Consider the following 25000-nt stretch of genomic DNA (forward strand, 5'->3'; position numbering starts at 1 on the left):
TCGGTATATGGTTAAATGACTCATTACGGGGCGAATGAAGGCTCTCTCGCCCGCCCCTACTGCCTGTAGGAAAAATATCCCACTTGCAAGTTCGGTATATCCTACCTGCCGACCGAAGCAGGATCAGTTTACAGCACAGAGGCAGGCTAACAAAACGCTAGAGATTGTTGCAAACGTGTGTATAATGGCAGAGCCGGCGAAGAAGCAGCGAAAACCCTTGACGGAAGACACAAAGAAAAGGAAAAGAGCGAGGGGGAGTTTCGTAGAGAAAAAGCATCAGGCTTGCCTGGTGTCCCTTTAAGGGCCCCACACTTATTGTTGTATATGTGGGAGGGGGGTTTGGGGGTCCTCCCCCAGAATTTTTTTTAAATTGTTTGATGTGATTTCCTGTATTCTGGTGCATTCTGATTTGTTGATATTGACGCAATGATTCCATGTAAAGGCTTGGGCTTCAGGGCCCCCTGACCCCTTGGGCCCTGGGCCTGGGCCCGGTAGGCCCATGCAGTAATCCATCCCTGGGGAGGCCCAGCACGAGGCGACAATGGGCTGTAAGTAGTGATGGGCAAATTAAGCTTTGGTGAACCACTGAAAGACAGCAGTGTGAAGCTAGCGACACTAATGAAAGAAAATCCAATATGGCCACCATATGTAGATTTTTCAACATAAAAGTCCTTACCCAAACCAGTATATGTAACCAAAAATACTGGTTTACTTAAGGACTTTTATGTTGAAAAATGATAGTGTGGCGGCCATCTTTTTTTTCCAGCTATTGTCGCTAGCTTCACACTGCAGTGGTTCACCAAAGCTTCATTTGCCCATCACTAGCTGTAAGGCTGGAGTGGAGTGACGATGGAAGACCAAAATGTAGTTGGTTACCCTAGTTAGCTTTTAGCTTGCTACCATCACTAGTTAGCTCATCGTTTCCTAACCTTGGGGTTAGGGACCCCAAGTGGGGTCACCTTAAATTCAAATGTGGTTGCCTGAGATACTGGGTAACTGACCAGTACATTACATGAAATAAAAAATATTAAAAACCCCATTATATCCAAGTTAAGTAACTAATTGGATCCTTCATTACAATCTGGCTACGTAAAAATAAACTTAGACAGCCCGCATGAGATGATTGACGTAATCATGCTTGATCAACTTCCAAACAAAGTAGCAAAACATCCAGATGTGCAATGTTAGCCAAACAAATTAGCTTGCTAGGGAAAATCAAAGTACTGGTCTCGACTGGATGTTACAACAAAGATGTTGTGAATGATTGGGGTCGTTTTGCGACATCAAAATAGGGTCACCTGCCAAAAAAGTTGGGAACCCCTGAGTTAGCTGGTTACCTGTCCTTGATCTTGTTGGTCCGCTCCACGGCGTCGATGTCCATGCGGATCTTGAAGCGGATATGGGGAGGCAGTGCGTCGGTCCAGGGGTACATGTCCAGGAAGACGAGGCCGGCCCAGAACTTGTTCTCCTCCAGCAGGTAGAGGGCTTTGTGGGCCACCTCCTCCTCATCCTCTAGGCCCTCAAACTTGTCCAGTTTTATGCACTGAAGAGAGGGAGGATTTACTGATAATTATTGCTTCTGTGTGTGTGTGTGTGTGTGTGTGTGTGTGTGTGTGTGTGTGTGTGTGTTTATGTGTGTAAGCTTGTGTGTATGTTTGTGTTGAGGGTGTGTGTATGTGAGTGTGTGTGTGAGTGTGTGTGTGTGTGTGTGTGTGTGTGTGTGTGTGTGTGTGTGTGTGTGTCTATGTGTGTAAGCTTGTGTGTGTATGTTTGTGTTGAGGGTGTGTGTGTTTATGTGTGTAAGCTTGTGTGTGTATGTTTGTGTTGAGGGTGTGTGTTTGTTGTGTTGTGTGTGTGTACTTTGGTAATCATAAGACACAAGCACATTTAAAATAGGTTATTGTGTGTGTATTTGCGCGTGTGTGTGTGTGTATTTGTGTGTGTGTGTGTGTGTGTGTGTGTGTGTGTGTGTATTTGCGTGTGTGTGTGTGTGTGTGCCTCTCACCTGAGCGTACTGGTTGAAGGTGCGTACGAACTGATCCGCCAGGTTGAAAACGCTCCTCCAGTCCACACTGGGCATTCCAGCCTCACGCTTATACTCTGGACCATTGAACAGGAAGTTGAGGATGTGTCGAGTGGTCAGCTCCGTCTCCGCCAGGCGACGGTCCAGGAAGTCCATGACTGTGGGGTTTCTGAGAGTGTCCTGAGGGTGAAACATGTAAGACCAACATCAACAGAGACAAGCATAACACTAACAAGTGGAACACTAACAAGTGGAACAAGAGACAAGCATAACACTAACAAGCATAACACTAACAAGTGGAACACTAACAAGCATAACACTAACAAGTGGAACACTAACAAATGGAACAGGGGGGGGCAGCCGTGGCCTACTGGTTAGCGCTTCGGACTTATAACCGGAGGGTTGTCGGTTCGAACCCCGACCAGTAGGAACGGCTGAAGTGCCCTTGAGCAAGGCACCTAACCCCTCACTGCTCCCCGAGCGCCGCTGTAGCAGGCAGCTCACTGCGTCGGGATTAGTGTGTGATTCACCTCACTGTGTTCACTGTGTGCTGAGTGTGTTTTACTAATTCATGGATTGGGATAAATGCAGAGACCCTCACGGGATCAAAAGAGTATATATACTTACTTATACTTACTTAAGAGACAAGTATAACACTAATAAGTGGAACAATAACAAGCATAACACTAACAAGTGGAACACTAACAAGTGGAACACTAACAAGCATAACACTAACAAGCGGAACACTAACAAGCTGAACACTAACAAGCGGAACACTAACAAGCGGAACACTAACAAGCATAACACTAACAAGCGGAACACTAACAAGCTGAACACTAACAAGCGGAACACTAACAAATGGAACAAGTGGGAAAGGAGAAAGGAAGGCCGTGAGGACAGCAGGTGAGGACAGCAGGTGAGGACAGCAGGTGAGGACATACTTGTTTATGTTTGTCTGTGTATGAGTATGAGTATGTGTGTATGTGTGTGTGTGTGTTTGTCTGTGTATGAGTAGGTGTGTGTCTCTGTGTGTGTGTGTGTGTGTACAAGGCAATTTATAGTCCAGGCGACAAAGGTTGCTCTAAAATAAATATGACACGTCTGCTAAAGTGTTGCAGAGCATGTTGCGTACATCTGACAAATTGAAACAGTGCAGACGTTGCATACTCTGACTGGATAGCAAGTCAAAGTTCTACCAGTGTCCTTCATTCTGTTGTGTGTTGCCGTGGTGATGGTGTGCGTCTGCGTTTACTTTTGTTTTGCAATCAGATGTGATGTTAGAAAAATGTGCCAGTTATGAAAAATAGGGAATGTTGCATTCAACATTTAGCCCCTGGTGCAAAAAAAAAAAAACGATGAAAGCCTACAGTGCCGCAACATTTGTTGATAAGTGTACTGGGTATGAGAGCGTATGTTTGGGTCGGCATCCTACAGTACATGCTTTTGGGTCGGTGGTGATGGGGAAACGTACACGGATCATGTTCATCTGGACGCTGTCCTGGAAGAAGTTCCATAGTTGCGGCCCTACTTCCTCCCAAGCCCGGCCCATGATCATCAGCCGTTCCAGTTCCTCAAAGGTTGTATTGGCCTGTGGAGCGCACGCACGCACGCACGCACGCACACACACATACACGCACGCGCACACACACGCACACACACACAGACACACACACGTGCACGCACACACACGCACACACGCACGCACACACAGATACACAGGATCACATACACATGTACACACAGACACACACACATACACACACACACACACACAATTAAGGCTATTATGTGAAATGTGTGAAAAAACGACAGTACCACATGTACATCTCAGTACATCAAAACATAAATACCCATGTGCATGTGTGCACAATCTGCACATCTATATATCAGAGCGTAAAGGGCCGTCCAAACCAAGAACGGTAACTATAACAATAACAATAACTAACGTCTTTAGTGTCCACACTGACCAACGATAAGGAAAGTCTCTCCTTGTGTTGATGAATGTGATGTCTAAAAGTTAATGGATTGTGATTGGCTGTAAGCTTTTTGTCGTTCTCAAAATCGTTCTTCATGTTATTATCGTTATTGTTTATGTGTTGAGGTCGTCAGTTATATCGACTAGAACCATACTTTTTGCCGTTATCTTTATAGTTTTCGTTCTTGGTATGAACGGCACTTGCGTGTGTGTGTGTGTGTGTGTGTGGGTGTGTGTGTGTATGTGTGGGTGTGTGTGTGTGTGTGTGTGTTTGTGTGTGTGTGTGTGTGTGGGTGTGGGTGCGTCTGTGTGCGTGTGTGCGCGTGCGCGTGTGCGTGTGCGTGTGCGTGTGTGTGTGTGTGTGTGTATTTGTGTGTGTGTGGGTGTGTGTGTGTGTGTGTGTGTGTGTGTGTGTGTATCTCACACTCTTCAGGATCCTGCGCACAGCAGGAGAGTCCGGGGCATAGAGAATCTTTCCCATCAGCAGCGGCTTGGCTGAACTCCACACAATCTTAGTGATGGGGTTAGACTCCAGGGTCTGCATCAGACTGTTGCAGAAGGGAGCTACGAAACGAGAGAGAGAGAGAGAGAGAGAGAAGAGAGAGAGAGAGAGAGAGAGAGATAATGGATTAGAGAGATTTAATGAGATGGTGATCCAGAGACACTGAGGGTTTGCATTAGTAATAGTGGATTATATTCTGTATTTATATATGAGATAACCTCAGAATGGAGAAGGTTAAGTAATGACAGGAAATGAGACCTATACACGCAAACCCAATAAATACCTAATCTAATAAGGCTGGGGCAGAGGCTGGACACATAACTGATAAACATGGAGTTACTGATTGTGCTGGTCTTAATACAGGGTTAGTGTCTTGAGGACAGTCAACATTCGTGGTGATTTTTCACAAACATGAAGATCGTGAAGTTAAGTTAATCTTAAATCCATTCCACGGCAGTTTGAAATTGAAGACTTGTGCATTTAATTGACTTCCAATTTAGGTCTCAACATACAATCAGATGCCAGAGATCTCATTGCTGTGCAATGTATTGTGAAGTGATAATCAATTCTGTATCCAGCAAAAGAAATGGTAATGGTAGTGTCATTTTACACTCACACACTGAAGCTGGAGGGTAAAGCTATAGCTGGTAAAAGCAAGAGAGAACGCTCCCAGAATTTATTTAAAAGAAAAAAGCAAAACGTTTCAACCCAACAGGGTCTTGAACATCCATTTTGCCTGAAGAAGACCCTGTTGGGTTGAAACGTTTTTTTTTTTTTTCTTTTAATGGAACTCTTGGAGCTACTCGTGTGTGTGGACATTATCTTTCGCTTTTACCTTTTTCAGTAATTTCCTGTGTATTAGCCGCATTGTGTATAAGCTGCAGGACAGTGTTTTATGCAAGTTAAAATAAACAAAGCCATTTTAATACCATATTAACTGCCCCCGTGTATTAACCTCGTAGCTGAAGAAATTTTGCGAAATGAATGTATAAGTCGCGGATAATAGTTGGGAAATGATGGTAGTGTACTTTGTCCTGTACCTGGCCCAACTGGTAGAGGACTTTGTGCAATGGTGCAAACTCAATCATCTCCAACTCAACACTTCAAAGACCAAGGAGATGGTGGTGGATTTCCGCAGGTCTAAGCCCACCCTGCTAACAGTCTCCATTGATGGGGTCAATGTCGAGGTGGTAAGCACCTACAAGTACCTGGGTCTCCACCTGGACAATAAACTGGACTGGTCAGCCAACACTGACGCACTCTACAAGAAATCACCCACTATGTGGATACTGTTTTTTTTAGAATTGATTAGATTAAGTGTTATTTAGTATAATTTGTATTTTAGTATATTTAGTATTTAGTATATATTTATCTTCTACTGTCCTTATTGCTTAGTTGTGTTTTTTTATATGATATACTTTTAATTACTTTCTGCTGTTAGTGAATGTGTGTGTGTGTGCACACAATGACTCTGACTCTCCACAGTTAAAAAGGGGACAGGGACACCCGTGGATGGTGGGATAGCACATGATATACTGTAGGAGTAAAGAAAGACTGAGAAACAGTCCCTGAGAGAAAGAGACAGAAAGACTGTGGTGGAGATAATGTTCTAGAAGACTGACAGAGAAAGACTGTGGTGGAGATAATGTTCTAGAAGAATGTACAGTGACTCACTGGAGCTGTCATCGTAGACATAGTTGTCGTGACTCCTGGAGTTGTTGACGCCCAGGAAGACCTTGTAGTTGTTGTCCTCGTACCAGTTGAAAGACATTACGCGGCTGCCTGCTCCCTCAGGGTATCCGCAGAACAGGTCCGACACGATCCGCATCAGTTGGCCGAAGGAGGCCGGACCCTCCGACTGGAAGAGCGGGGACAGCACCTTCAGGAGGTCCTGGGAACTACTTCTCTGAGCCAGCTGCAAGAAGGGATTTGAACTTGTTACAAAAGTTCTGATATATCCCAGCTCAGAAGTGTTTCATGCATTAATAAACAACATAAAAAACACTTGATGTTCAGTGTCCATGTCTTGCCATACAACATGCCAGAGAAGACTACAAACTACCAACATTTGATTGAGAAAAAAGGCTTTATTGGTTATCTTTTGATCAAATGTAAAAATAAACAGCGAAGGTCATGAATATATTTGAAAATTAATTTGGGTAAATTTGTTTAATTTATTAGCTATTACTTTCAATGACAGACCATAATATAACTGTATCAGTACTAGAGAGTTGAGAGGGGGAGGAAGTGATAGAGAGAAAAAATGATACAGAGAGATTGGAAAGGAGAGTGAGATACAGTAATAGCAGATGAAGAAAGAGATATTGAATGATTGAGAGATATGATACAGTAATTTCCTGTGTATTAACCGCATTGTGTATAAGCCGCAGGGCAGTATTTTATGCAAGTGCAGAATCAATGTATAAGCCACAGTGTAATGTATAGTTGGGAAATTATGGTATGTTGGAGTAAACAGACAGATAATATATCTGTCTCTTTTGGTTGAGTCTTTACTATGTGGATTATGTTTAAGCAATTCAGCAATCATCTACTTACGACTAGCTGCCCATTCTGTGAGTACACTGTAAAAAACTCTATGGAGGCAGCCCAGGCTCAGAAAACTGCAAACAAACAAAGTAGGGGCAGCCTGTCCCTCTAACAAAAACAAATACTGAAGGGAAGGGTCAAATACCTCTGTGGTGTGTTTCGTTTGGTCAAAATATAATGTATGTTGTTTTGGAAAAGAAGTGTCTGTCAATAAATTTAAATATAAGGTAACACTTTACTTGACAGTATCGACATAAGAGTGACATGACACTGTCATGACACATGAACCCTAACCCTAACCCTAACCCTAATCCTAATTTGTTATGACAAAAACAGAATGACAGTTAATAACAGAAGCATTATGTCATAAACGTTTATGACTTGTTTATGACATGTTCATGACAGTGTCATGTCAATCTTATGTCGATACTGTCAAGTAAAGTGTAACCAAATATAAACATAAACATAAACAAACGCGACTTCCTGCGCCATCTCTGACATCGCTATGTTTAAACTGCAAATGTCAGACTGCTGATCTGTTGATCTGTAGATCAAACCAAGCTGTGGATCTTATCCCCTAACTGCTCCACATCTGTTGATCAAAACCGGACCTGCCAACTAAATCCATCAGGTGACCCAGTTGTAATCCCAGGGATGAAAATACAACCAGTAAATTTGGGAATTGTCCAACGGGTGGTGGTGTCCAATGAATCTCCAAGGAACCCAGCCAGTACTACCTCGCTGACACGTGTGCACCCTGCCTTCTGTCCACCCAATGTTTTTAAAGTGTTAAAGCAGCACCGATACATTTTAGTCGAATATTAAGCTAATTCTAATTTCTAAGAGGCTCACTAACATGCTAATACATTGTCTACAGCAGGTTGGTTATGCACTGTGAGTGTATTTTTACATTTTCACAGGGTGGTTTGAACCGCACCGACCTTGGACACTGTTCATAATATGAAATTAAGAAATTAAATTAGATTACCTTTAGTTAATGTTTCCTCATTGCTTAACTTTGCACTCTGTCTATAATTGAAATTAAATTAAGGGCTCAAATGTAAATGCACTACCTATGCTACAAACGGAAGTATTGCTATAGACACAGGCAACAGAATCATACTGACTGAAATAGAGATAGAAATTTGGTCCCAAAATTTAGTAAAAAGAAAGAAAAAAAGGGAATGAGTAGGTTCTCTGACGTCATCCTTACCTCTTGAACCTTGTCGGATACGGAGGACAGCACAACACCCCAGTGAGCCATGTCCAGCCCAGTGGTGCCATCGTCCAGGACAGTTGGAAGCTGAGAGTATGGCAATGAGAAACCAGAGGGATGAATGAAAGAGAGAGAGAGAGAGAGAGAGAGAGAGAGAGAGAGAGAGATCAGTGGGCATTGAATAGTTGAATAATTAATTCACACAATACTCAACTTTGCTTTTATTAATAAAGTTACATTAGAGTCATGACAGAGGTCTTCTGCTCATTTGACATCAGCATTTTTAGCATAAAGTCAGAAACAGCTTGGTTTTCCAGCCAATGGGCCATTTGCTGACACTTCAAAGGATTTGTCCAAGCATGGGTGAACTTAAGGTAACCCGCCAGTGCCACCGCACATTAACTAGAGGCAGGTATGCTAAATGTGAGCTAAGGAGGAGCCGCTAGGCCTCAGCCTCGGGGCTCAGGAGGGCATGTGAGGGCTATTTATACCCACCGCAGCGCAGAGTGGGCAGACCAGCGCCACAGGGCGGGGGTTGGGGTGGGGGTGGGGACGGGGAGTGGCCTGCCCGGCCTGCCTAAGCCTGTTAGTGAAATTAGAGCAGAGATGACATCAGCTCAGCTGTCTTGCCTAACATGAACTAACTGTGAGACCTGTTTACCTACTGCCTCAGGCACCACCAGAGGCTTTTGCCCCCACCGAGTGTCTTACACAGACGTATAAAGAGTTGATGGGAGTCGACAGAGGTAGAATACAGAGCTAGCATTTAGCAAGAGAACTGCAAATAAAAACATAAACAAACAGACAGAAGTCTGGAGGCTCTGCTTCTGTGAGAGTTCACCAACTGGTGATAAGGGCCAAGAGGGTTTCTAGAAATCTTTACGTCAGCTTGCAGAAAGTAAAAATAGCTATTTTCATCAAACTCAGGTGTCAATCAATTTTAGAAGCATGTGCCAACAAGTGCATGCTGAAAATACATTCCTCAAGTTCACAGAAAGGTCACCACTATTGCCCCCTGTCCTCTCTGGTCACCACTATTGCCCCCTGTCCTCTCTGGTCACCACTATTGCCCCCTGTCCTCTCTGGTACACTTGCCTCTGAAGAGTCACCTGTGTGCTACAGGATTTTTCATATGGATTTCCTTTCCTCAGCCACTAGGATATCCTGCTCAGTATCCTTATACAATGGTTGGTCAGAATCCTTATGCAATGGCTGGTCAGAATCCTTATACAATGGCTGGTTAGAATCCTTATACAATGGCTGGTCAGAATCCTTATACAATGGCTGGTCAGAATGGGGTAGCCGTGGCCTACTGGTTAGCGCTTCGGACTTGTAACCGGAGGGTTGCCGGTTCGAACCCCAACCAGTAGGAACGGCTGAAGTGGCCTTGAGCAAGGCACTAACCCCTCACTGTTCCCCGAGCACCGCTGTTGTTGCAGGCAGCTCACTCTGCCGGGATTAGTGTGTGCTTTACCTCACTGTGTGTTAACTGTGTGCTGAGTGTGGTTCATATATATATACTCTTATACTTATACTTATACTTAGAAAGAATCCTTATACAATGCCTTTCTACTTTATTGAAGCACTGTAAGAATACAAAGAACCTTACCTTGAAACACACAATTTGATCACTACAAGAACATATATTCCATACAGTATAAAATGACCCATAATCAAACAGTATAGCTGATTGTGTCTTTCTATTGCGTTAAATGAAACCATGAAAATGAAATCATTCTTCTCATCCCCTCCTACTGACGGGAGTGTACCTATGTTCCCCGGGTCCTATGTTCCCCGCTTTGTATGGGACCAGGGAACATAGGACCCTTTTTAAAATAAAACCCTAACCCTAACCCTAATCCAACCCCGAGCGGGGAACATAGGACCTGGGGAACAAGGGATGACCCCCTACTGACTACTATGAGTCTGGGACATACAAGTTGCTCTGTTGGTAAATTTGTTTTTGTTTCAAAATGATGTTCAAAAATAGCCATTATCCCAGAGAGACAATCGAGAAACTAAACAGAAAGATGGAAAGACATAAAAGTGTAGCCAAGCAACCAACAACACTCACCAAACGAAAGATCTTGAAGAAGTCCACGTTGGCGTAGAGGGAGTCCTCGATCTTCTGCAAGCGGGCCTGTGAGAGGGCACACATGGCGTTGCGGACACCGTAGAGACCGCGGCGGCTCGGGAAGATGATGAAGCGCTCCAACAGCTCCTGGCTGCAGGCGATCTGCTTCAGAGTCAGGTCCGGCACGCCATACGCAAACTACCCCATCACAAACCAAACCAGAGTCAGGTCCGGCACGCCATACGCAAACTACCCCATCACAAACCAAACCAGAGTCAGGTCCGGCACGCCATACGCAAACTACCCCATCACAAACCAAACCAGAGTCAGGTCCGGCACGCCATACGCAAACTACCCCATCACAAACCAAACCAGAGTCAGGTCCGGCACGCCATACGCAAACTACCCCATCACAAACCAAACCAGAGTCAGGTCCGCACGCCATAATGCAACTACCCCATCACAAACCAAACCAGAGTCAGGTCCGGCACGCCATACGCAAACTACCCCATCACAAACCAAACCAGAGGACATAACAGGTCTTTCAGTACATTAAAGACTGTATGTCATAACTTAACCAATCACATGTTTGGATGGGACCAGCTACATGTATAAATGACTCCTTCCACACCTGTGAGATACATGTGTTAGGCATACTATTTCATCACTAGAGAAAATATGTGATGTCAGTTTAGAAAATAACATACCAAATTTAAAACAATCATGTTAGATTGTCTCCTTCCACAGGATAAAAAAAATGCCTGTCTGTGATGATACTGCATTCACATTACAGGTGTCAATGGATAAACAGCTAATTGTCTGATGGTCTATCTATGCTAAACAACCACATCACTGTCTCTATGAACGTGCAAGAATAAAGCACTAACCCACTTCTAATCACCACCATATATGACAGATTTTTCTAATAATAATTTGGAATGACAGTAAATATAACTGCCACTATTTATATATAATAACATTAAAATTTCATGCATTTACATAAAGACAGTTCTGATTAGGGAACACCATACACACTGTCTGTCTGTCTGTCTGTCTGTCTGTCTATCTATCTATCATTATAATGTGTTCCTTTATGCCAAACTCAACAGATGAGCCAGACGGCTGCTTAGCCAGCTTCAGTATTCTCCAACAACGTGAGTTATTAAGAGCAGAGGTTAAAGACTGTGTGAAACTCAAGCCAGAACTGACTCCTGCTGGCTTTCTGTTGTACAGTATACAAAGCTATCATGAAAAGCGTTATAGTTATCTAGCCTGGGTTTTCCCATGCAGCCTTATGCGCGCAATTTTATTCACGCTGCTAGGCAGCCTGGATTTCATGGACTTCGTTTTCACCTCAACGAAGGAACCAATCACAGAACGGAGGGGGGACAGCAAGACGATGACGACACACCGAAGCGGTTATAAGCCATGTATAGACGCATATGATAGACATTCGTAGCGCCCAATAAACAGCTCTGGGCATTCGTAAACCATGTTTCAAATATGAGAAAATCTACATGTAGTTCCCAGACCCCATCTCAATGAGATGAGGTTTGGCGTTAGCCAGACTAATAGTTATCTGCCCTATCAATAGATCTGGTCTCTGAATCAGTCAGGCATTAAGGACCCAGCATTTTTCCTTATACACCTTATATAATCATCAGAGTACATCTGGAGCTCCACCCTGGATGAGCTAGATTCTAAAATCTTCACATCTTCACTGTTCTATTCTATTTTACCAAACACCACAGCAAACCACTGTTACGGGGCAGGACGTCCACCGTTCTTGACTGTCTATGGGGTTCACTGCACTTAGGGCCTTCTGCAGCTCACAACCTGCTATACACCAGCTCTAGCAAACAAACCAAGACACACAACACACAAGTCCATCCTGGACGAGCCACCCAACTGTTATCAGCGGTGGCCGTCCCCGCCTCGCAACACCAGCAATAGTCTGCTCCACGGCAACATGGGTACCAGTTTTACAAATACATCAGATGAGTTTCCCTTCCCTACCTGTTCCACTTTGACTAGGGCGTTGATCAGCTGGTTCACGACTGAGTCAGAGAGTCCAGCATCTCGCAGAAGAAAAGACGTGAGGGTTTCATCGTCCTTCAGGATATCCTCAATCTTCAGCCCGCGGCCTAAAGAAGAGATACAGGAAATGTTTAGTTATGGACCCTTTCAAGAGAGTTCCATTATCAGCATCATAGTTGGCCCGTCCGTTTTAACATTCCATATGTTATCTTAATGCAGAGGAAGTAGATTGGGGCCCAAATAGAACGTTCAAGCATTGTTTTTGTTTACCTTGTTGAAAGGGTCCATAGTACAAAAAGTGGCTGATCAAAATGCTTGATGCTATAGACAAAAATAATGAAAAAACTATTCTTTTTGAAGACGTTTGAAAAGAAAATTAGCTAAGTTACGGTATCCTCAGTTTGCTCAGTGTCTGGACTGACCCACAGTCAAAACCTAGACTGGGGACGAGACGAATCTTAGAGCACATTTGAATTTACTCTGGCAAACCTTTTTATTCAAGCACATTTCCAAATCACCATAAACCCAGGAACTAATCACAACACATGACTGCACTGCTGGCATCGGTATTAAATGGAAAATATGTGCATTTACATTGAAATTGAGTAAAAAAACTGCATTTAAACCTTCCTTTACAGTCAGAGGTGTAGTGGTAAAATCAGAGGTGGGTAAACTATTAATTCTGTGATCATGGTAAAGTGGACTGCGCCATGCGGTATCAGATTTTTTTAAAAAGGCATTCAGAACATGTTTGATGATGGTGGAGGTTATTGTCCAATGTTTATGACAATACGAGTGGTATTAAATGGTTCCTAGAATGTTGATGTACTCTTAAAAGGAATGTGTTGTCCCTATCTGGACACAGAGATGTGTTAAAAAGACAACGCAAGTTGTGTTGATTCAACGCAAGTTGTGCTATTTTCAACACATTTTGTGCAACAAATTTAAAAAGGAAACAAGACAAACTTGTGTGGTCCCTATCTGGACACAGAGATGTGTTATAGCAACACCAAAGAACTTTCCCTCTGTCGCACGCACGCTATTTGTTTATCCAGCACCGGCTTTGCAAATAACGATTTCCACAGACAAGGTAGAATATATGTTGCATGATTTTATGAAAGTATGATGTATTGCGACATCAGAAGCAAGTCAATTTGTAGTTTCTTATCTCTCATTCCTTCAAACTACAGATCCGCTACCCGATCTGGCAAATGTACATAGTGCAGTTATAGCCGATAGAGGGCCGCGAAGCGAATGCAGAAGTGTCGTTCACCCTGTTACGAGTTGCTGAACCACTGAAACGATTTTGGAAATATGATTTTAAGGTACAAAAACTCATTGGTGTTGCTTTATAACAACTTAAGCTATGGTGTATGAATGTGTCAAAAAATGTATCTGTAGCCTATTGATGATAATGTGCATACAACTTGCGTGTGTGTGTGTGTGTGTTTACCTGCCACACGCTCTGGATGGCTGCGCAGTGTGTCCATGAAGTCACTCATGGCAGACAGCTCTCCCCACAGTTGGCCCAGCTGTTGGAACTCTGGGTCATTCAGGAGCAGCTTTTGTGAGTCGGCGTAGAACCGAGCCAGCCTGAAGGGAACGGAACATGGAACATGGAACATAGAACAGGTAAAAATATAAAGACCATAGGACAACAGTTTATCGAAACCAATGAGAAGGCCATTTTGAGCCCTATATGCTTCAAAAAACTAAACAAAACAAAAAAAACATAAGCCTACTGCAAAAACAAGCCTTGCTGTTCTGAATATTGCACAAGTAAGCAATGTAGAAGCAGGTAAAGATGTCTGATCTCCATTGTAGAGAAATCTTCTTAAACACCAAACTTAAAGCCGTTTTCAAGAATTTTTCAGGCCTGGTTCCTTCAAACTCTTCAAGGACTCAACAAGGCATAAGACACAGATCAAGGTTGTTTTGGCTAACTATGTGGTCTATTGCTTGTTCCATCACAAAAAATACATAAATGCAAGCACCTTTAATGATCCAAATATATCTCTAATATGTCCAACAACATTCATTTCAACAACATTCAAGGTCTTGACGTGTTTTATTTAAATTCACAAACGTTCACTGATTGCAAAGGAACCCTGAATGATATAAAACCATGACACTGAAGAGAACACAGAGGAGACGTGCCTATAAATGTGTATGTGTGTGTGTGTGTGTGTGTGTGTGTGTGTGTGTGTGTGTGTGAAGCAAACATTAGAAACACTGTACAGTTACAAGTGTCGCTATACTTTATTTCTGTGACTCCAATGGTGGTTTATGTGAAAGACTTACACAGAGTTGTTGTAGTTAGACACCACACCAGGAGTTTCTCCACGTGTAGTGTGTCGGAAGCATGGGTTGTCTGCATTGCAAAAAATGCCCTGAATCCACGGCAGGATTCCAGTGGAGGGCATGGCCTTGCTTGGAAAATGACCTGCGATGATCGCACAAAACAAGGAAATGGGGATTACAGACTTTAGATGTGGCCTGCGTGAACCCAAACAAACCTGTGAGCACATTTTAATTTGTTCCACAGATCCGTCTGCCAATTCTCTCACTGGAGCACTGTGTTAAATAAGGTCTGATCTCTCATTTGTGACTAAGACTACAAGCTCAGAGAAATGTAGTCGGTCAATTGTGACACCCAAGTTACATGCTGTTTTAGCTGACAAAATGCAGGACCAAGCTGGATGCTGATCTGTTGGGGAATAGCTCTATTAGCTTGGAATACCACAAGCTCCTTTTTGGAGAGAACTGAAAACTTGAGTAAACAACTGCAAGTAAAGCCTTTGTTTACAGGAAAGATGTGTTTGCTTTAGCCTACTTCTTGTTTCTTGGAAAGATGTAAGTTTAATTTCACCACTGGTTACATCCCAATGGAAATAGGAAATGAACCAATCTCCAGACCAATTATCAATTGAGAATCTGTCTGCTGTCAGTCAGCCTACTTTAGATGACAATCTTGCAATAGAACTGCTTAAGCAGAGTAGAGATGTAGGCATGCATGATTATTAATAGAAAAAGCTTTTACACTGTCGCTGTTGGTCAAATAGGCCAATTTAATCATCACTGACTTACATTCATGCTGGCAGTACAATATATCTAAAATGTGTGGTGAAAAACAGTCTGTTAAAAACTATTTTAACGACTGACATTCATGTTGGTGGTACAAAATATCTAAAATGTGTGGTGAAAAACAGTCTGTTAAAAACTATTTTAATGACTTACATTCATGTTGGCGGTACAAGGGGTTTGCTTTCCTCAGCCAAACCAGACCAATGAACAAAATAACTGGCCATAGGATCTCCACCACAAAGCGGATCTGTGAACACGAACAAGCCCTATTACAATCCACATTCAATGTTGTTAATGCACATAAGCTGAATACTATGTTTTCACCAATGATGACATTAAAACAGATAAAGGGTGATACAGAAGTCTGTAAAATGGCCTAAAACCTTCTTAGGTCTAAACGCAAACCTCCAGAAACGAATAGTGAGGAGAGCAGGTGGAATTAAGTGTTGACTGACAGTGTGATTGCACAATGGCAGTATATTATAGCGTGTATAGACAGTAAATAATGGACACATTTTTTAAAATGCTGGATTTGCCTTCACGTGTCCAACATGAAGAAATTCTAATGAATGTATAAAGTTACCCATTGACCATGAAAATTTTATATAACTTCATAGCTAATTTAGGTCTACAAATCAATACACATTGTTCTTAAACAGTTTATTTTATGAGGATTACTTCACTGAAGCAACCATCTATTCACTGTGCAAGAGACCCCGAGGCTGTAAATGCGCATTGGATCACTGGCCTTTTGACGTTTCCGGAGTGTCCAGTTCTTCCATAGCAAAAGGCGTATCTGGCTGCCGACAGTCATGGCTGCGCCTGCGCAGCTTCAACCCCTTCTGGGGCCTTTAGCGTGGGGAGGGACCTGTAGGATGTCAGAGTACTGATGTCAAAAAAGTTTCCTCATAATGCGGGGCTTCGTTGAAAAGACTGATTAAAAGGACAACGCTACCATACTACTCAATTGAAACATAACTTTTAGGCCTACTGTATATGTTGTTGTATGGTTTATTATTAAGCCACAAAGTAAGACAGAATCTTAGTCCACGTTTTATACGCTAACATGCACTATAATTAATATATCGACCTACTAAATTATTAAATAAACATATGCTTTAATAGTGTTCAAATTTCAATGACAAGCGCACATAATTAGACGTTGGCTATTCACCACTACAGGTCTAAACTCACGTTGCATATACCCTCCCCCTTCAGGTTGTCTAAAGTAGGATAACGGAACAGCAAGGCTAAAACCTAATGTATCCACTTACCTCAGAATAAAAGAAGTCCGGGTTATTCAACATTTACGGAGTATATACGAGAATGAAGAGGAGAATAACTGCGAACAAATGGTAGATCCACAAACTCGCGCAGTGTAGCGCGCAGGTGAAACCACTAATCAGATTGCTGTAATCTCCAGATCAACATGGTCAAATTGGGAAAACTACAGAGAAATAATATACGCTTCCAGAACTATTATAGTAGTAACTCTTCTGCTTGCTTTACATAGTATCTTCACGTTTAGTTGCAGAAATTTTGGGTAAAGTGTTACCGAGTCTCACCTTTCGGCTCTGTGCCTTCACTAGGTGCGAGACACGGGGCAGATGACAACTCAGATTAAGGTTGAGATAAACGGGCTGGGACACCAAGTAAAGACGCTAATCTGAAGAGGATGAGTACGTATACTGGGGCCGCTTCTGTGACCAGCACGTTCACATGATGTTATATTCACTCTTAATGTTGACACATGGTTTTAAAAGAATGAGAGGCCAAGCCAGTTGTAACATCATGTATTAATTCATGGTACATGAAATTCACAATTCATAGAAAAATAACAAATATAAAGCTACATTTTATCACATTAATGCAGTTGTATTGCCTATCATCGGAATGTAGTTTACTCTGAGAAAACAGTACGTGTTTTAATGATATATAATAAAATAACATTGGTTTTAGATTAATAAAATAAACCTGAACTCCTTGGTATACAGTATAATTGATGAAAAAACAAAAACATGTGAGAAACCCTGTGAGAGGAACCTTGTCGGAACATGGCAGAAGAACTATGACATCACATGAGAACACGACTAAAACAAAGTGGCTTGAGGGGAGAACAACAGTAACCCCACAGGTTAGACCCAGATGAGAGCTGCAGAAGTATGGCAAGGGTTTAAACTGGCACACTTGCATTGTCGTCTTATAAACTGATAAACATGCCAATACGCCACTCTTTATCTCTCTCTCTCACACTTTCTGACACACACACACACACACACAGTCTTTGTATTCAGACAAAGTGGGCCTCCCGGGGTTCCAGCTCTTGCAGGCTGCTCCTGAGCCGTTGTCTGGTGGAGGCACTGGTGGGCGACGGGGTGGATGGAGTTGTGGGCGAGAGAGCGGGTGGAGTGTCTGCCGTTGTGGGACTCGGAGACTGCGGGGGCTGGTAGAAAGTTCCGGGTGGAGGGTGCAGTGTCCGTGGAGCCCGGAAGGCCACTGGTGGGCCCGTGCGGCCCACACTCACAGAGTAGGGGTTACGGGGGAAGATGGTGCTGATGCTGGACACGCCGGTGCTGGTGGTGATGGTGCTGATGCTGGACACGCCACTGCTGGTGGTGCTGGTGTTGCTAGTGGTGATGGTGCTGATGCTGGAGGTGAGGATGGGGGCGGCGTCAGCAGACGGACGGGGGAGGTTGGCGAGGATCATGGCGGTGCGGGGAGTGAGAAGCGGGGGGCGGTACTCTTTCTCCCACGTCCGACGCAGAGCCTGAGTGTCCAGCACCGTGCCGTGGACTTGCGGCCTCGGCACGCCTGCGGTCGGACTCGCGTTCGCTTCTGCAGTTTTTGTGGCCGAGTCTGGAACATCTGAGCCTGGACTGGCTGAGCCGCTCGCGTCTGTGACCGCCGCTGCTGTTGCTCCATCCGGCAGCATGTCCGGTCCTACGCCTGGCTCTCCGTGCGCTGCCACACTCAGGTCCTCTCCTCTTGCGCGTGGCTCGGTTAGCGTATCATCTATGCCAATAGCGGCAGAGCTATCGGCGTCTCGTAGTGAGTCTTCGTGCGCATTGGTGTTCACGTCTGCGTAAGGAGCTGTGGGGACGGCAGGCTGTGGCTGGCTCTTCACGGGCAGACTGACCGTCTCGCACGCTGGCGTGGGCACGGGCAAGGGCACTGGCACACTCACGGGCATGCTCATGGGACGGGATGGCAAGCGCTGTTGCAGTGCGAGTCGCCGCAGTTCAGGGCTTCGGTTTGATCTGATCGACCTCTGACCTTCAACATCTAACCTGCCTGGGCTCAGTAAAGCAGAGAGAGAGAGAGAGAGAGAGAGAGAGAGAGAGAGAGAGAGAGAGAGAGAGAGAGAGAGACAATGACAGTTGAGTCAGGAGCAACTATACAATATGAATTACACACTTCAAACTAAAATATAATGTCATGGTACACTTCAGGTAAACAATGATAGCCGTAAAGAAAATGTGTTTGCTTTGGCAGGACTCACCGGTGCCCTCCTGAAGCCCATCTGAGAGGTGCATCTCTGGGAAACACGAGTAGCGGTGCTGCCCCCTGCTGGGGTGTGCCTTAAAAACACAAACACCGCACATAAACAAGCCAGTACAGCACCAACATAACATTTCTCACATTCAACCAAAAACTCCGCACTGGCTGCCTGCCACACTCTGGGTGCAGCCACTATGAGCAGTAAGTGTAGTCCTGTTCACATATATGCTGATGGCCGACATGTCAAATATTGAAATTATATCAGAACTACATTAAAGGGACACCAGGCAACGTTTTCATGTTAATTACTCATCTTCGTAAGTCGGTATATGGTTAAATGACTCATTACGGGGTGAATGAAGACTCTCTAGCCCGCCCCTACTGCCTGTAGGAAGAATATCCCGCTTGCAAGTTCAGTGTATCCTACCCGCCGACCGAAGCAGGATCAGTTTACATCCTGCATCCACAGCACAGAGGCAGGCTAACGAAACGCTAGCGATTGTTGCAAACGTGTGTATAATGGCAGAGCCGGCGAAGAAGCAGCGACAACCCTTGACGGAAGATGCAAAGAAAAGGAAAAGAGCTTCAGACCGAGCGAGGGGGAGTTTCGTAGAGAAAAAGCATCAAGCTTGCCTGGTGTCCCTTTAACACTGCCTCTTGGCTGGTTGTTTGAGGCTTAACTACTGTATGTATGTATGCATGAGCAACAGTACAAACAAACAAACATACACAGATAAAGTAGTTAATAGATAAACTAATAACTAAGATTCTTCAAATCCACATGTGACAAAAACATTTTACAATTAAAATTTTGTAAAGGTGGTGATGATGCATGGGGCAACTTTTTAAGCAATGTTGCTGGGCGACCACATAACTAGTTCCATTTATTCTGATTGGATGATCATGACGATTTGCCAACTGAGGATTCTCCATCAAATAAATTGTTGCCCAATAATAACGAGGAACACTCCCCAGCAACACTGCTCAAAAAGTTGCTCCCTGTGTCATCAGCTTAAAGGCTGTATCAGCGATTGCAGGCCCAAACATAAATGATCACATTCATCTAATCTTTCCTCATGATCCACTAGCTGCCCGCCCCATAAGCAGGCCATCAAAAAAAATGAGTCTCTGTAGGCAGCCTAGGCTCCGAGATCTGTACACAAAAACAATTGGTGCTACCAAGAACTCAAAACCAAAATAGTATTCTAACCAATCACAGACAGGGGGTGGGTGTTGTGGAGTTTTGCACTCGTTCATGATAGTTTTTTTCATGATGCACGAAACACGGAGTGGAGGGGCGAGCTAGCTCGGTTTGTTTGGGATCTTGCTCCAAACACCACAGAACAGAAGTGACGTCACCCGCAATCGCTGATACAACCTTTAACCTGTGGAGTACGTCACAAATATGTGATTAGAATGTTCGCAAACCTAGAGTTCCGCACTATGATGCGACAATTAGCCTCAGAGATTTCCCCCATAGACTGTATAAAGAACACTGAAACTATAGATCGTTTGCGTAGAATTCTAGAAGGACCCAGGAAAATAATTCACTCCTCAACAGCTTAAGCATCAGTGGTGGTGACCCCTGACCTCTTTCATGTCCAGCAGCGAGTGGGAGTTCCTGCGGAAGCCCTGTTGCGGTGGCGGGGAGGTGAGGGGCAGCGGCAGGATGGACTGGTGGTAGCGGATGAGCAGCTCCACGGCCAGCGCCTGGTACGGGTAGTCCACCAGCGACGAGAGCGACACCTCGGCACCCGTCTGCCGAGCGCGCACCAGCGTGGGCCCGAAGATGATGCCAAGGTTACTGGCGCTCATCTTGTTCTCTTCCTCCTGCTCCGACACCCTGGGCCAATCAGATTACAGGAAGAAGCTTGAGTGTTAGTCCTCCGACACCCTGGGCCAATCACATTACAGGAAGAAGCTTGAGTGTTAGTCCTCCAACACCCTGGGCCAATCACATTACAGGAAGAAGCTTGAGTGATGAATGAAATCATGAAAAAGAGTGTGGGGGCACTCAAAACACACACACACACGCAGACTTACTGCTATAATGGGTCAGAAGACTGAAGATTTGAGTCATGTATTCAGTGTGTTGAGTGTATGTGTGCATGTCTATCTGAGTGTGTGTGTGTTGAGTGTATATGTGCATGTCTATCTGAGTGTGTGTTGAGTGTATGTGTGCATGTCTATCTGAGTGTGTGTTGAGTGTATGTGTGCATGTCTATCTGAGTGTGTGTTGAGTGTATGTGTGCATGTCTATCTGAATGTGTGTTGAGTGTATGTGTGCATGTCTATCTGAGTGTGTGTGTGTATGTGTGCATGTCTGTCTGAGCGTGTGTGTGTTGAGTGTATATGTGCATGTCTATCTGAGCGTGTGTGTGTTGAGTGTATATGTGCATGTCTATCTGGAGTAGAGTGTTGATATGTGCATGTCTATCTGAATGTGTGTTGAGTGTATGTGTGCATGTCTATCTGAGTGTGTGTGTGTATGTGTGCATGTCTGTCTGAGCGTGTGTGTGTTGAGTGTATATGTGCATGTCTATCTGAGCGTGTGTGTGTTGAGTGTATATGTGCATGTCTATCTGAGCGTGTGTGTTGAGTGTATATGTGCATGTCTATCTGAGTGTGTGTGTGTGTTGAGTGCATGTCTATCTGAGTGTGTGTGTGTTGAGTGTATATGTGCATGTCTATCTGAGTGTGTGTTGTGTTGTATATGTGCATGTCTATCTGAGTGTGTGTGTTGAGTGTATATGTGCATGTCTATCTGAGTGTGTGTGTGTTGAGTGCATGTCTATCTGAGTGTGTGTGTGTTGAGTGTATATGTGCATGTCTGTCTGAGTGTGTGTGTGTTGAGTGTATGTGTGCATGTCTGTCTGAGCGTGTGTGTGTTGAGTGTATATGTGCATGTCTGTCTGAGTGTGTGTGTGTTGAGTGTATGTGTGCATGTCTGTCTGAGCGTGTGTGTGTTGAGTGTACATGTGCATGTCTATCTGAGCGTGTGTGTGTTGAGTGTATATGTGCATGTCTATCTGAGCGTGTGTGTGGAGTGTATATGTGCATGTCTATCTGAGTGTGTATGTGTTGAGTGCATGTCTATCTGAGTGTGTGTGTGTTGAGTGTATATGTGCATGTCTATCTGAGTGTGTGTGTTGAGTGTATATGTGCATGTCTATCTGAGTGTGTGTGTTGAGTGTATATGTGCATGTCTATCTGAGTGTGTGTGTGTGTGTGTGTTGAGTGCATGTCTATCTGAGTGTGTGTGTCGAGTGTATATGTGCTCAGCTTCTGTTCTGTTCTTTCAGACACGAGACGGCTGCATCTGTGAGAAAGGCGACCGCTGGAGTCTCAACACACATGCACTTCCCTTCTTCCCTCATTTTTCTTCTACCACAATCTCATTCCACCACCTAGACTAGCGCTTCAACTTGTGTAATCTTCACTGCTAGTAGTATTATTGTTATCCTTTGCAGTGTCATTCCTAACTTAGTCGAGTAGAGTGTATGCACAGTCTGGCTGTATGCACAGTCTGGCTGTATGTGTGTGTGTGTGTGTGTGTGTGTGTGTGTATGTATGTATGTGTGTGTGTGTGTGTGTGTGTGTGTGTGTGTGTGTGTGTGTACATGTACCTATACAGGTGGGCCAACAGGAAGTGTAGTGTTTTGTAGTTGGCGGACGGAAGGTGCCGGAGCAGGTCCCTCAACTTGAGGACGACACACTCCACCTCCGTGGTCAGCGACTGGCCCGAGGAGTCTTGCTCAGCGGCCGCCTCCAACATTACGATCTTCTGAGTCTCCTTGGCGATCCCAATCACATCGTTATAGAAGCGGTATTGTATGAGAGGCTCTGGCAGCTGCAGATGGATATGGGAGTGATGATCAATAAACAGGGGGAATGGCCAAACCACAATATGACCTTCAGCATTTCATTTACATGCCTTTTGGCATGTCTGCAAAGAGTGCATGCCTTAGTTGCTGGAGATATTGATTTGTGGACAAAGTGCATGCTTTAGGTGTTGGCGGAGACCATATTGTCTTTGTTTACCTGTCGCAGGTAGAGTTTGAGCACATTGCTGATGTCGTGAGGGGAGTGGTCGGACAATTCCACCAGCTCTTTGCCGTTCTCGAAGGCCTGGCACAGTTTCTCCACACGCGACTTGGCTCCATTTACACGATAAATACCCTACACACAGAGAGAGCATAGCATAGCTGTTAGTCTGTTAGTATACAGACCAGCTCCGTATACAAACACATAAAGAGCCTGTTTCTTGGACACAGATTGAGCCAGGAGCGCCAATGTCCGGGAAACCAGCCACAAGTTTTATCAGTACATATTCAATAGAAACCAGCAGTAGTACCATATGTCAACCTTCATCACAAAACGTGGGACTCAAGCCGAACATGACACACAGTACAACAGTACAACAATGCAGTTTTGTCTGTAACACACAACACTACCCAAACACAGACTACAGCACATCCCCTTACAGAAATTTCAGGTTTCTGGCAAACAGTTACTGCAAATTTGCGGCAAGGTCATATTTTCACATGCAAAGTAGGTTTCTGGAAAACAGTTGCGGTTAACTTTTTGGCAATGTTGCAGTAAAGTAATGTGCAAATTCGCCGCTAGAGGAAGTCTGCCTCTAGTGGCCAACATGGACAAACTTTTGGCAATATTTTCTAGTGAACTCATCTGTTTCAGTTTCATTTGTCCCGCAAACATTTAATTTTTTGTAAGGGATCGCTATTCATTCACACTACAACACAGTCCCAAAACAGCACAAATGACCCCTCACTAAACAGCGGGAAGTAGGGAGCAGGGGGTTCTTCTTGTGTCCTGGCTACATTCCCAACCTGGCTCATTCAGTCTGACCTCCTAATCATCAATTGGTCAATTCATTCATTCCCTCACTCTCCATGTCAAGCTGGTGTGTGGTGAGCATTCTGGTGCATAATGGTTTCCGTGCATCACCTAGGTGGGTGCTACTGTACACATTGGTGATGGTTAGTGATGTTCTCATCACCCAGGTGGGTGCTACACATTGGTGGTGGTTAGTGATGTCCTCATCACCCAGGTGGGAGCTACACATTGGTGGTGGTTAGTGATGTTCCCCCTTCACTGTAAACTGCGTTGGGTGCCTTGATAAAGCCATATACAGTATAAATATCTATCTATAAAGCAAGAAGCGTCTGTGTGTCTGTGTGTCCGGATGTCTGTGGCACACATATCTCGCTGACTGTTTGTCAGACTAATTTCAAACTTGGCAGGTGTCTTGCTACAGGCATGAGTAAGTGCAGTGCCAAATGTGACATTGTTTGAATAAGAAATGCAAAAGATATCGTTAAATATATCGGTCAAAGAAGCACATTGGCTTTCGCCGCTAGCCACTCCCCCTCCCACACAGCACTGTACTGCAGTGAGGATGGAAGCAGGTCTTTGGCAGAACTGGATCAGTGTAAGTTACACGGGTAAAAACCTATTTTTTTACAGTCTACAGTATGGTAAAAACTTAAGCGAGTGAACTCCGATAATGGTCCCGAATTAAAGAACGTCTCAGAATGCCACACATGCAAAGCATAACCAGCGACAAGCAACGAGTGGCAGACAGTGTAATGTCACTTATAGGCCACCAGAGACTGTTTTTGAGTCACACCGTTGCAAATTTCATATGATGCATCATTCCACAAAATGGTTTGTTTTCTCTATCGTCAAGTTTATTCAATAGGCTAAGCATATAACCTTACTCAAAACAGCTGTTAGGATTATGTCATTTTGATGTGTAAAAAATGTCACATGCAGCCATGCTTAAATTCTGCTCACTTCACATTTATTATATTATTATATTATCTGTAGGCCTATTCATTATTGAATGATTACCTGGAATTATGTTTTTCCCCCCCATCATCCTATTTTTAAAGCAAGCCTACCTGCAGGCATGTAATTGGGCTACAGGAATAGCATGTTTGAATGGGCACTGCACTAGTATATACAAAAAGTTGTTGTTGTTGTAACCAACATTTGCTGCCTGATAAACATGTGGATCAGGG

General features: G+C 44.1%; 2 protein-coding genes across 4 annotated transcripts in view; both read right to left on the reverse strand.

Annotated features, from left to right (window-relative positions):
• The window catches only part of LOC125300309 (retinal-specific phospholipid-transporting ATPase ABCA4-like), a 50764-nt gene extending 33931 nt beyond the window's left edge, over positions 1-16833 (reverse strand). Inside the window, exons 1-13 of one of the 3 annotated variants that reach the window (XM_048252083.1) lie at positions 16733-16833; positions 16207-16326; positions 15612-15705; positions 14676-14817; positions 13828-13967; positions 12354-12481; positions 10338-10535; positions 8261-8350; positions 6175-6415; positions 4423-4562; positions 3495-3611; positions 2006-2203; positions 1338-1543 (exon numbers count right to left, since the gene is read on the reverse strand). In XM_048252083.1, the coding sequence (XP_048108040.1) occupies positions 1338-1543; positions 2006-2203; positions 3495-3611; positions 4423-4562; positions 6175-6415; positions 8261-8350; positions 10338-10535; positions 12354-12481; positions 13828-13967; positions 14676-14817; positions 15612-15705; positions 16207-16272 (1760 nt within the window). In that variant the 5' untranslated portion in view covers positions 16273-16326; positions 16733-16833. Of the gene's footprint in view, positions 1-1337; positions 1544-2005; positions 2204-3494; positions 3612-4422; positions 4563-6174; positions 6416-8260; positions 8351-8477; positions 8702-10337; positions 10536-12353; positions 12482-13827; positions 13968-14675; positions 14818-15611; positions 15706-16206; positions 16327-16732 lie in introns of those variants that run through there. The other 2 variants (XM_048252084.1, XM_048252085.1) reach the window with 2 other exon arrangements.
• Positions 16834-17235: 402 nt separating this feature from the next.
• Positions 17236-25000, reverse strand: part of LOC125300780 (rho GTPase-activating protein 29-like) — a 25602-nt gene continuing 17837 nt past the window's right edge. Inside the window, exons 17-21 of the mRNA XM_048252910.1 lie at positions 22998-23135; positions 22583-22806; positions 20547-20799; positions 18958-19036; positions 17236-18749 (exon numbers count right to left, since the gene is read on the reverse strand). Of these exons, the coding sequence (XP_048108867.1) occupies positions 17749-18749; positions 18958-19036; positions 20547-20799; positions 22583-22806; positions 22998-23135 (1695 nt within the window). The 3' untranslated portion in view covers positions 17236-17748. The remainder of the gene's footprint in view (positions 18750-18957; positions 19037-20546; positions 20800-22582; positions 22807-22997; positions 23136-25000) is intronic.

Source organism: Alosa alosa, chromosome 9, assembly GCF_017589495.1.
Source record: "Alosa alosa isolate M-15738 ecotype Scorff River chromosome 9, AALO_Geno_1.1, whole genome shotgun sequence".
NCBI classification, from domain to species: Eukaryota; Metazoa; Chordata; class Actinopteri; order Clupeiformes; family Clupeidae; genus Alosa; species Alosa alosa.